This window comes from Eucyclogobius newberryi, unplaced genomic scaffold (assembly GCF_026437365.1).
Source record: "Eucyclogobius newberryi isolate DKJ021-1_F unplaced genomic scaffold, fEucNew1.0.hap1 SCAF_3, whole genome shotgun sequence".
Lineage (NCBI taxonomy): Eukaryota > Metazoa > Chordata > Actinopteri > Gobiiformes > Gobiidae > Eucyclogobius > Eucyclogobius newberryi.
Window position 1 is genome coordinate 38,306,792 of NW_027315945.1, and position 12,089 is coordinate 38,318,880.

General features: G+C 47.5%; 1 protein-coding gene across 2 annotated transcripts in view; it reads left to right on the forward strand.

The window, feature by feature from the left end:
* Positions 1–12,089, forward strand: part of LOC140374472 (importin subunit alpha-6) — a 136,844-nt gene that overhangs the window by 120,172 nt on the left and 4,583 nt on the right. For both annotated transcript variants that reach the window (XR_011929093.1, XM_072461378.1), the window contains 9 exons: positions 482–615; positions 1,512–1,610; positions 1,688–1,787; positions 2,451–2,545; positions 4,912–5,043; positions 5,657–5,745; positions 5,828–5,927; positions 6,551–6,714; positions 7,518–7,596. Coding sequence is in view for 1 of the 2 variants with exons in the window: in XM_072461378.1 (XP_072317479.1) it covers positions 487–615; positions 1,512–1,610; positions 1,688–1,787; positions 2,451–2,545; positions 4,912–5,043; positions 5,657–5,745; positions 5,828–5,927; positions 6,551–6,714; positions 7,518–7,596 (987 nt within the window). In the remaining variant the exon portion in view is untranslated. The remainder of the gene's footprint in view (positions 1–481; positions 616–1,511; positions 1,611–1,687; positions 1,788–2,450; positions 2,546–4,911; positions 5,044–5,656; positions 5,746–5,827; positions 5,928–6,550; positions 6,715–7,517; positions 7,597–12,089) is intronic.

Here is a 12,089-nt window from a genome sequence, read left to right on the forward strand (position 1 = left end):
AAGTTACATTTGGTCAAGTCGGTCCATGAGAAAGGCCGAAAATTAAAGATTTCACCGTCGTTTGGTCTTGATAATTGTGAATAATCGTGATGTTTTCCTCACAATAATTGTTTGATATCGCGACGTTTCTCACGCTCTTTCTAGAACCTTTATATTTTTTAGTTGTTTCAGTTTTTAGTCTGCATTTTTAGAACACTCCCCCAAATCTCAAGTCAATATTAATAATACTGTTATCATTAATACTAATAATTGCTCAAGAATGATTTAAAAACGCTTGTGAACTTCTTTTTCATCGTCGAGAAATTAATATTAGATTTGCTTTACAGGAATATCTGAGAAAAGACTGAAATATGAACTCTTTTAATCCCATTTCTGTCTTTGTTTACCTGAATATTTCTATAAGTCTGTGATTTGCTGATTGTTTGTTTCTTTTCTTCCCGTTTCTTTCCCCGCTCACGCCGCCCGTTTCCGTGACGACCAGGGAACATGGCGAGTCCGGGCAGCGAGTGTTTCCGCCTGAAGAGCTACAAGAACAACGCTCTGAACCCACAGGAGATGAGGCGGAGGAGGGAAGAGGAAGGCGTGCAGCTCCGCAAGCAGAAGCGCGAGGAACAGGTGACGAGCAGCGAGCGGGACAGACATAAAGCAGTTCAGCAGCGAGCGGGACAGACATAAAGCAGTTCAGCAGCGAGCGGGACAGACATAAAGCTCAGCAGCGAGCGGGACAGACATAAAGCAGTTCAGCGTCAGTTCTCCGTGGATGATAGTGTTGCGTTTCTTAACGGGGCTCGACAGGATGTTGACATTTGTGTTTGGTGAATTTATTTCACCGTTTTAGCTCAAAAAGTCATGAAAATCTGTCTTTTAAATTTAAAAAAATGGTCAAAAGTGACAGTTTGAGAGTGACAGTTTGAGAGTGACAGTTTGAGAGTGACAGTTTGAGAGTGACAGTTTGACAGTGACAGTTTGAGCGTGACAGTTTGAGAGTGACAGTGACAGTTTGAGAGTGACAGTTTGAGAGTGACAGTGACAGTTTGAGAGTGACAGTTTGACAGTGACAGTTTGAGCGTGACAGTTTGAGCGTGACAGTTTGAGCGTGACAGTTTGAGAGTGACAGTTTGAGAGTGACAGTTTGAGAGTGACAGTTTGAGCGTGACAGTTTGAGAGTGACAGTTTGAGAGTGACAGTTTGACAGTGACAGTTTGAGCGTGACAGTTTGAGCGTGACAGTTTGAGCGTGACAGTTTGAGCGTGACAGTTTGAGCGTGACAGTTTGAGCGTGACAGTTTGAGAGTGACAGTTTGAGAGTGACAGTTTGAGAGTGACAGTTTGAGCGTGACAGTTTGAGCGTGACAGTTTGAGCGTGACAGTTTGAGCGTGACAGTTTGAGCGTGACAGTTTGAGCGTGACAGTTTGAGCGTGACAGTTTGAGCGTGACAGTTTGAGCGTGACAGTTTGAGAGTGACAGTTTGAGAGTGACAGTTTGACAGTGACAGTTTTTATTCCCCGCAGTTGTTCAAGCGGAGGAACGTGTCCCTCCCAAACGACGAGTCCATGTCGGAGTGTCCCATCCAGGATCCAGACATCAGCACCACCGTTCCCAACGCCGGGGTGAGCCTCTGCCTCCACACGCTAACATGCTAACACGCTAACACACACACGTGACTGATGTTGTGCGCCTCTGTCAGGACGCCGTCATCTCTCCAGACATGGTCCAGATGATCCTCTCGGACGACCCGGACCAGCAGCTGCTCGCCACGCAGAAGTTCCGGAAGCTGCTGTCCAAAGGTGATTGTCATGGTTACGTGTTGGAAATGTGCCCGTTCAGCCTGTCGTTTTTCCACGATGGGAGTCTCAGAGTGTTGGTAGAAATCCACAGAAATACAGTTTAGTGTTCAGGCGACGTGTCGAGGGGGTCACGCTCCCCCTGGAAATCCTGGGAGATGATTGTCCCATAGAATCATCTGGACGATGAATACTTCCGTCCTTTGCTTTGGCGACATGTTGGAGATCAAGTCAAAAGAGCAGATGGGTTTGTCAAACCGAAAGCCCAGAGGACCTCGTGTCCCACCGGGAGCAGCGCCACAGTTTGAGAAACACTATCATGTAAAAAAGGGGGCTGTATATTTGTAGACGTATGATTCCATTTCATATGAATATTCAAGAATAAATGGAAATGGTAAAAAAAACAAAACCCTTTTTGATTTAAAATGTCACTATATTTACTTTGTGTCGTCTTGGTAACGATTATCAACACGACTACTTTTTTCCACTCGTCAAGATTCGTGCACGTGGTTGTTGGGTCGAGGCGGTCGAGCGCAGATGAGGGGGTTTGTCCCGGTCTCAGTGCGATTGGTTCCATTTCCCAGCTCGTGACAACGCGCCGAATGTCCCCCCTCGCTCTCTTCAACCGCATCTGTCCACTCACTGTCCTCAAACTGTGTGTTCCAGAGCCGAACCCGCCCATCGACGAGGTCATCGCCACTCCAGGAGTCGTGGGCCGCTTTGTCGAGTTCCTCCAAAGAACTGAGAACTGTACTCTGCAGGTAGGCTTTGTCCAGTTCCTCCAAAGAACTGTACTCTGCAGGTAGGCTTTGTCCAGTTCCTCCAAAGAACTGAGAACTGTACTCTGCAGGAAGGCTTTGTTGAGTTCCTCCCAAAGAACTGAGAACTGTACTCTGCAGGTAGGCTTTGTCCAGTTCCTCCAAAGAACTGAGAACTGTACTCTGCAGGTAGGCTTTGTCGAGTTCCTCCAAAGAACTGAGAACTGTACTCTGCAGGTAGGCTTTGTCGAGTTCCTCCAAAGAACTGAGAACTGTACTCTGCAGGTAGGCTTTGTCCAGTTCCCCCAAAAGAACTGAGAACTGTACTCTGCAAGTAGGCTTTGTCGAGTTCCTCCAAAGAACTGAGAACTGTACTCTGCAGGTAGGCTTTGTCAAGTTCCTCCAAAGAACTGAGAACTGTACTCTGCAGGTAGGTTTTGTCGAGTTCCTCCAAAGAACTGAGAACTGTACTCTGCAGGTAGGCTTTGTCGAGTTCCTCCAAAGAACTGAGAACTGTACTCTGCAGGTAGGCTTTGTCCAGTTCCCCCAAAAGAACTGAGAACTGTACTCTGCAAGTAGGCTTTGTCGAGTTCCTCCAAAGAACTGAGAACTGTACTCTGCAGGTAGGCTTTGTCCAGTTCCCCCAAAAGAACTGAGAACTGTACTCTGCAAGTAGGCTTTGTCGAGTTCCTCCAAAGAACTGAGAACTGTACTCTGCAGGTAGGCTTTGTCAAGTTCCTCCAAAGAACTGAGAACTGTACTCTGCAGGTAGGTTTTGTCGAGTTCCTCCAAAGAACTGAGAACTGTACTCTGCAGGTAGGCTTTGTCGAGTTCCTCCAAAGAACTGAGAACTGTACTCTGCAGGTAGGCTTTGTCCAGTTCCCCCAAAAGAACTGAGAACTGTACTCTGCAAGTAGGCTTTGTCGAGTTCCTCCAAAGAACTGAGAACTGTACTCTGCAGGTAGGCTTTGTCCAGTTCCTCCAAAGAACTGTACTCTGCAGGTAGGCTTTGTCCAGTTCCTCCAAAGAACTGAGAACTGTACTCTGCAGGAAGGCTTTGTTGAGTTCCTCCCAAAGAACTGAGAACTGTACTCTGCAGGTAGGCTTTGTCCAGTTCCTCCAAAGAACTGAGAACTGTACTCTGCAGGTAGGCTTTGTCGAGTTCCTCCAAAGAACTGAGAACTGTACTCTGCAGGTAGGCTTTGTCGAGTTCCTCCAAAGAACTGAGAACTGTACTCTGCAGGTAGGCTTTGTCCAGTTCCCCCAAAAGAACTGAGAACTGTACTCTGCAAGTAGGCTTTGTCGAGTTCCTCCAAAGAACTGAGAACTGTACTCTGCAGGTAGGCTTTGTCAAGTTCCTCCAAAGAACTGAGAACTGTACTCTGCAGGTAGGTTTTGTCGAGTTCCTCCAAAGAACTGAGAACTGTACTCTGCAGGTAGGCTTTGTCGAGTTCCTCCAAAGAACTGAGAACTGTACTCTGCAGGTAGGCTTTGTCCAGTTCCCCCAAAAGAACTGAGAACTGTACTCTGCAAGTAGGCTTTGTCGAGTTCCTCCAAAGAACTGAGAACTGTACTCTGCAGGTAGGCTTTGTCAAGTTCCTCCAAAGAACTGAGAACTGTACAGGTAGGTATGGTAGGTTCCACTGTTATGCATTACTTGTCTTGTTCTACTTGCTCTTCATTGCAGATCTGAGTCCCTCTGGCAGTAGAGCTCCCCCTGCTGGTCCCTGGTGGAAAGAACTATAGACGCAAAAGCTTTTTTTTCTTTTTTCACATTTTCTTCTTTATCATAAGACGTAGAATAGAATAAGATGTAGTTTTCTGCCCTCGGACAGCAGAGGGCGACGACGGCAACTTCAAACGCCCCCAAAATACATATTTACCGTGTTTTCCGGACTATAAGTCGCACTATAAGCCCAAAAATGCATAACGGAGAAGGAAAAAGTCGCACCGGAGTATGAAATGCAGTTGCAAGTGTGAAAATAACAATAATATCACATACAAGTTGCTCCGGAGTATAAGTATATAAGAATAAGAATAAGTATAAGTCGCACTTCAGTCAAAACTATGAAAAAAGGTGCGACTTATAGTCCGGAAAATACGGTAACCATCACAGCATTGTATTTATTGAAACCACAAGTTACTTTCTGTCTGTGAGGCATTCCTTTAGTGTTAGCGCTCCATCTACTGGCAGCTGAGGGAATTACCATGGGATAATAAACAGAAGCTAGCTAACGGGCCCGGCGATGATTTATGTACTTGGAAACTGAGGGTTCAGAGGAAGAGAACGTGTCAAACGAGCGCGATCGAAAGTAAACGCGACTCCGGGCGACTAAACCGCTCTGACCTGCGTCCGTCTGTGTGTCCAGTTCGAGGCGGCGTGGGCCCTGACCAACATCGCCTCGGGAACCTTCCTTCACACGAAAGTGGTGATCGAGACCGGCGCCGTGCCCATCTTCATCAAGCTCCTGAACTCGGAGTACGAGGACGTCCAGGAGCAGGTGAGCGCCTCGGGCCGGGCGAGAACCCAAACGCCCACGTAGAGCGTCTAATCGAGGGTCAAGGGGCCGCTGTTTACTGTCGAGTTCTGGTACTCTGTTACATTTACTATTTACTCCTACATTTATACACAATTACTCCGACATGAGTGATATTTCTATTGAAGTAGCAGCGTCTTACTTGAGGAAAAAAGCCGTTTCTCTTCTTTAGCGTCGCGATCTTTAGCGATTATTGAGACCAAACGACCATGAAATCTTTACTTTTCTTTCCTTCTCGTGGTCTTACTAAACTGAAAATGGTTAATTCAATGGACTCTGGCCCTTGTTTACAATCCGGTTGCTAAGTAACCAGCGTGGAATTACCTCTGTTATATTTACTGGCTGTAGCACACCAGGAAGTGACTTTATGAACGTCGCCGAAATGGGCAAATTGGAGAAAAATTGCATGTTTTTTTGGTAGAATCTTGCGTAGAATCGCGTTCCCTTCGATGGAGTGAAAAGTTGAGTTTAATGCGTCACGTGGACTTGAACTGTGAGCCGCGGGTTTAAGAAGGGAACTTTTTAAACGGCAGAAGATGGACCGTTTAATGACTGAAGTCTCCGTTTTGTGTGGTAGGCCGTGTGGGCGTTGGGAAACATCGCCGGGGACAACGCGGAGTGCAGAGACTACGTGCTGGACTGCGGGATCCTGCCCTCTCTGCAACAGTGAGTCCCCCCCTCTTTTTTTTTTTCATTAAACCGAGTCGTCGTCGAGACAACGCCCGGTCACCGGCCTCTGCGTTCACAGGCTCCTGGACAAGTCGACCCGCTTGACCACGACGAGAAACGCCGTCTGGGCTCTGTCCAACCTCTGCAGAGGGAAGAACCCGGCCCCGGATTTCGCCAAGGTCAGACGAGAACGAGAAAAGACGAGAGTTTATGACGAATGTTCCAGTTCTGTTCACGTTACGGACGAAACGAGGGAAGTAACGTGTCATTGTCAGACGAATTTAATTGTCGGCTGTAAAATTGACCAGAAAAATTTAGAAGTATCAGCTTAAAACCTTATTTAAAACTTGGCAACATAACCTTTTATTTTTTTTTTTTAAAACTCTAAACTATACACCGGTAGGTTTAGGAATTGTTCGGTTATAAGATTAGAGTTTGAAGGTTGGAATTGTACTTCCAACCTGTAAATCGGGGTTCAGATTAGGTTTAGGAATTGTTCAATTGGATTGGATTAGAGTTTGTAAATTAGAATTTGACTATTTGACACATTGGGTAAAATAAGGGTTCAGAATCGTTCAGTTGGTTAATATTAGAGTTTGAAGGTTAGAATTGTACTTTTTTTAACATTTATTTGACACGTAGGGGATGGGGGTAATCAGTTGCTCGGACCAGGTTAGGGAAGCGTTCCTTTAGCTAAGACCGGTGTTTGGGACCTGGAATGCCAGCGTCGACCCCGTACAATCACTGAACCTTCAGGGAGCCCCCCTGGAGGACGTCGGCGTTCAGCGTTTGTGTCCCGCAGGTGTCGCCGTGCCTCAGCATCCTGTCGCGGCTCCTCTTCAGCAGCGATCCGGACGTTCTGGCGGACGCCTGTTGGGCCCTGTCGTACCTCTCCGACGGCCCCAACGACAAAATACAGACGGTCATCGACTCGGGGGTCTGCCGCCGCCTCGTGGAGCTTCTCATGTAAGACACGAGAAAAGAACACGAGCGCCATCAGCCGGAGCATTACAGTCACGATCCCGTTTGGTCTTTTTATAAAACCGTTAAACCAGAGGGTCTCAAGAGCATGTTTAATGCCTGATAACAATACAACATAATGTGTGATATTTGTCCTTTTAAATATAGACTGGTGCAGTGTTTTTAGCGACAAAAAATGTAGTTCTCTCTAAATTAACATATTTGTATATTTAGGGTCTTAATCACGCAAACACTTAAATCTATGGATTTTATGGCCCTGTTTTTTACATTTTTCCACACATACAAGATGGCCGCCACTGCCACAGCAGCAGAACCCACTTTCCCCACTAGCAAGCCTGTATTGTAATTCTGCAGCCGAGCTTAGCAACACAAAGCTAGCAAAGCATGTTAGCATTAGCCGTTTCCCGTTCATCAACGCGCAACGACATTTCCAGGCAATTATGCGTCCAACATGACGTAAAGAGAGGTTCAAACGCGACGTAGAGGCTTTGCAGAGAAGTCAACGAAATGAGGCAAAACCGTTCTCGTTTGCGCTAGCTTTAGCCACACCCCTCACACACCCAAACTCGGAATTACTAAACATGTTTTTGTGAATCGCTGCGATTGGCCTCACAATTTAAAAGGCATAATTCAGACGGTTTGGGTTTCATTCATGAAGAAAACGATGGGGAGCTTTTTTGAGGGCTTTGTTGTCATTAGCGTCGTTGGTCGTAATGTTACGGCCGATCGCTCGGATACGATCATTTCTGCTCTAACCGAATGTGAATGATGCGTTTTGTCTTTTAAAGGCACAGCGATTATAAAGTGGTGTCTCCTGCTCTTCGCGCCGTGGGAAACATCGTGACGGGAGACGACATTCAGACACAGGTTCTTACTTTTTTTTATAAAACTCTTGACGACAAACACACGCGCTTTATCTTTTATCTCCACGTAGAGAGACCAAACTGTAGAGTATGTTGTGCGAGAATGTATTTCAGCTGCAACGCGGTATTTAAAGTGCCTATGACAGGTGTTTATGTGGTGAATTTGTACCTGTCGTACTTATAAATGATAGTTTTACACCAATCGAGCCGGTATTTGTGGAGGAAATGTGGAAAAATCTGTGGAAAATGAAAAGGAAGTGACATCACACCAGGGACACTCATTCCATCTCAAGTTTACACCGTATTTTACGGAAGTCGCACCAGCCAAAAAATGTATAATAGAGAAGAAAACATATCTAAGTTGCACTGGAGTATGAACTGCAGTTTGAAAATAACAAATAATATCACACATAAGTCGCTCCGGAGTATAAGTATAAATATAAGTCGCACTCCGGCCAAAACTATGAAAAAAGGTCCGACTTATAGTCCGGAAAATATGATATATAATTTACACAAAAGAAACAGCGTTTTTGACACAATCATTCAACAAAATAAAGTCACTCTCATTTGTTAAATTGAAATTAATTTGATGAGTTTTGGCCCAGTGTGATGTCATCAGTTAGAAACAGGAAGTATAATTATAGACTTAAAAATGAGCTATACTGGCATATATATATTTTTCAGTTCAATGAAAGGTCATAGGCACTTTAAAAACCTGGTGAACCCGTTTTAACTTGTACGTTTTGCTGCGCTTTCTACTTCTACAACTCCATAACGGTGGATTAATCTCATGAAGACGCTGCAGTATTTACGTGTTACTGTTCTCATCACACGTTTATTCAACATGACCCGACAGACGGAAAGCTACGGCTCGTTTACCCGGACGCGCTCGGGTTAGCCGCTAACGATAGCGAGCCTTGAAATAATTATTTTTACGTCCCTGTCAACATGACAGGTACCGATCATTTGGTACCTGTCATGGCTAATTCTGAATCGGTCACAAGGAAAGGAAAACAGAATAACATCATTAATGAAAAATGAACTTGTCTCGTTATCATTTAACGTAATTGTAACATCAAAACTGGTCACTCAACCATATATATTACTCCCTTGCACAGTTACAACTTTAAACAAAACTGAGGGATTCTATCTCTCTACAGAACTTACACTTGCACTTTAGAGCGATGACAACACCTTTGTTCTCATCATACTCCAGCCGGTCACGGGCACAAAACTTAGTCCTAGCAGCCGCAGTTTTTTGTTTATGTTTGAAAGCGGCAGCATGGTGTTTATCTGCCATGATTTTGTCCGCGCGCGCACATGATGCTCTGCGCGCGCACATGATGCTCTGCGCGCGCACATGATGCACTGCGCTGCCTTCCGCTGCTGTATAACTACAGCAATAATCGTGGTCTGTAGTACAGCGCGCCCGAGTTTGTGCAGAGGAATCGCTTTTGGCATGTTCACCGCGCTGTTTTTGCCTATTAAAAATATATATTACGGCGAAAAATTTGCATCTGTCATTGTGTCCGGAGCCTTGATTTTGGAGTCGGTCAAAACTGATTTTTGCGCCGGTCATTGACCGTGTCCGGCCCATTATTTCGAGGCTTGCGCTAGCGACTGAGCAACGCGAGACGTGTGATTCATTGATAATTATGTGCATATTATTATCAGACGTTTATTTAACATGGATTTCACATGAAGAAAACAAAGCGGACAGACGGAAAGCTACGGCTCGTTTACCCGCACGTGCTCGGGCTAGCCGCTAACGCTAGCGACTTAGCAACGCGAGATTCAATGCAATTTGTTGATAATCGCTACAACAGAGCGTCAAAAACAACGTTGGCGGGAGCTTTCGGCGGTTCAAAGACCTGTCGCCGCGCTGCGTTTGCCCTCACGACGCAGCGTGGTCCAATTACCGATTACCGACCAATCCGATTGCACATGAATTTCACAGTAATTGCACATATGACAGAATTGCACATGGTTAGGTCAGTATTGCGAGTGTTCAGGACTAACAGTGTTTGTTGTAAAGTAGCAGCAGGAAGGAAAGACCTGCGAAACCTTTCCTTCACACAGCGAGGGTGGATCAGAGTGTCCTGCAGGGGACAGAGTGTCCTGCAGGGGGCGACACTCATGGTCCAGCATAGATGTGAATCTAGCCAGGACCCTCCTGTCCCCCACCTCCTGCACCGAGTCCAGAGCACAGCCCAGGACGGAGCTGGACTTCTAGATGACTTTGTCCAGCTTCTTCCTCTCCCTCTCTGTGATGCTGCTGCTCCAGCAGACCACACCGTACAGGAGGGCTGATGCCACCACAGAGTCAGAGAAGGTCTTCAGGAGTGGCCCTGTCACTCCAAAAGACCAGAGTCTCCTCAGGAGGTAGAGCCAACTCTGGCTCTTCCTGTACAGTGCGTCTGTGTTATGAGTCCAGTCCAGTTTGTGGTTCAGATGAACACCCAGGTACTTGTATGAGTCACTCTCTCAATGTCCCGTCCCTGGATGTTCACTGGTGAGGGGGCAGTGGGGTGGCGTCTGCGGAAATCCACCACCATCTCCTTGGTCTTCCCCGCGTTGATGAGGTGGTGGTTCCGCTGACACCAGTCCACAAAGTCCTGCGCCAGTCCCCTGTACTCCGCTTCGTCCGTGATGAGTCCAATGATGGCAGAGTCGTCAGAGAACTTCTGCAGGACACAGCTGTCCGTGTCATGTCTGAAGTCTGCAGTGTAAAGGGTGAAGAGAAAGGGCGCGAGGACAGTGCCCTGGGGCGCCCCCACACTGCAGGTCCGAGTGTCAGACACAGAGTCCCGGGCTCTCACAAACTGGGGTCGGTCTGTGAGGTAGTCCAGGATCCACTCTGCCAGGTCATACTCCACACCAGCCGTCTCCAGCTTGTCCCTCAGGAGCTGATGGTGTTGAAGGCGCTGGAGAGATCGAAGAACAGGATCCTCACAGAGCTGCCAGGCTTTTCCAGGTGAGAGACAGAGCGGTGCAGCAGGGAGATGACACCGTCCTCCACTCCGATGCCAGACCGATATGCAAACTGCAGCGGGTCCATGGCTGAGCTCACGGTGGAGCGGAGGTGGTCCAGGACTAGCCGCTCCAGTGTCTTCATCAGGTGGGACGTGAGAGCCACTGGCCTGAAGCTGTTGAGGTCTTTGGGGCGCGGTGTCTTAGGCACAGGTACCAGACAGGAGGTCTTCCAGACCTGTGGTACCACCCTCAGCTTCAGGCTCATGTTGAAGACATGCTCCATAACTCCACACAGTTCATCTGCGCAGGACTTAAGGAGCCTGGGGCTGATGCCATCAGGTCCTGCTGCCTTCCTCACTTTAATCCTCTTCAGCTCACTCCTCACCTGTGCTGCTGTGACAGTCAGTGGTTGGCAGGGGGACCGTGTGCTGGGGGGATGGGTGAGTCCAGGCGAAGTGGGGAGCTGACGGTCCGGGGCAGATAAGCGAAGAGGAACAGATGCAGGGCATTGTCCAGCTGTGGAAGAGGGAGCATGCAGCTGTGCAGGGGGAGGGCGGGTGACCCCTCAAGAAGTGAGCATTTAAAATCATTCACCCACTGTAGATCCCCCTTTGTCTGGGCAGGGGGGATTTTGAAGCCCGAGATGGTTTTCAGGCTTCTCCACACTCCCTGAATGTTCTTTTGCTGCAGCTGCTCCTCCATCCTCCTCTTGTAGCCGGCCTCAGCCTGCCTGATCTTCCTCCTCAGCTCCTTCTGCACAGTCCTCAGCTCCTCCTTGTTCCCTGACCTGAAGGCTCTCTTCTTCTCCTTCAGCAGAGCCTTCAGTTCACGGTTAATCCATGGCTTGTTGTTTGGAAAACACCGCACCGTCCGGGAGGGAACAATGTTCTCAAAACAGAAGTTGATGTAGTCCGTGATGCACTCTGTGATGGTGTTGATGTCCTCCCCATGTGGGTCATAAAGCTCAGTCCAGACAGTGGTGCTGAAGCAGTCCCTCAGAGCCTCCTCGCTCTCAGCAGACCACATCCTCACCTCACGGGACACCACTGGCTGCCTGCGCACGATGGGTTCATACACAGGCCTCAGATGTACAAGGTTGTGGTCCGAGCTGCCCAGGCGAGGGAGGGGGGAAGAAGAATAAGCCTCCTTGGTGTTGGCAAAAAACAAGTCCAATGTTCTATTCTCTCTGGTGGGGCAGGTAACATACTGGGTGTATGTTGGTAGAACAGAAGAGGGAGAAGCGTGGTTAAAGTCACCAGAGATGAGGAAGAGAGCCTGTGGATGCTGTGTTTGCAGCCTACAAGTGCAGGAGAGCAGTGCTTCACAAGCATTTTCAGCATTGGCAGACGGGGCCAAATCGTCATAAGGCGCTGGTACAGCTGGCAGCCCGGTGTAAACGCTCTCTCTTCTTTCTCACACTTATTGTGCTTTATCTCCTATATTTTGTAAATATAGTTAGTATATTTTTTCTATTTTACTGTACGATAGGGACACGTGCTGGAATAGTTTTTTAATTCAACTGTT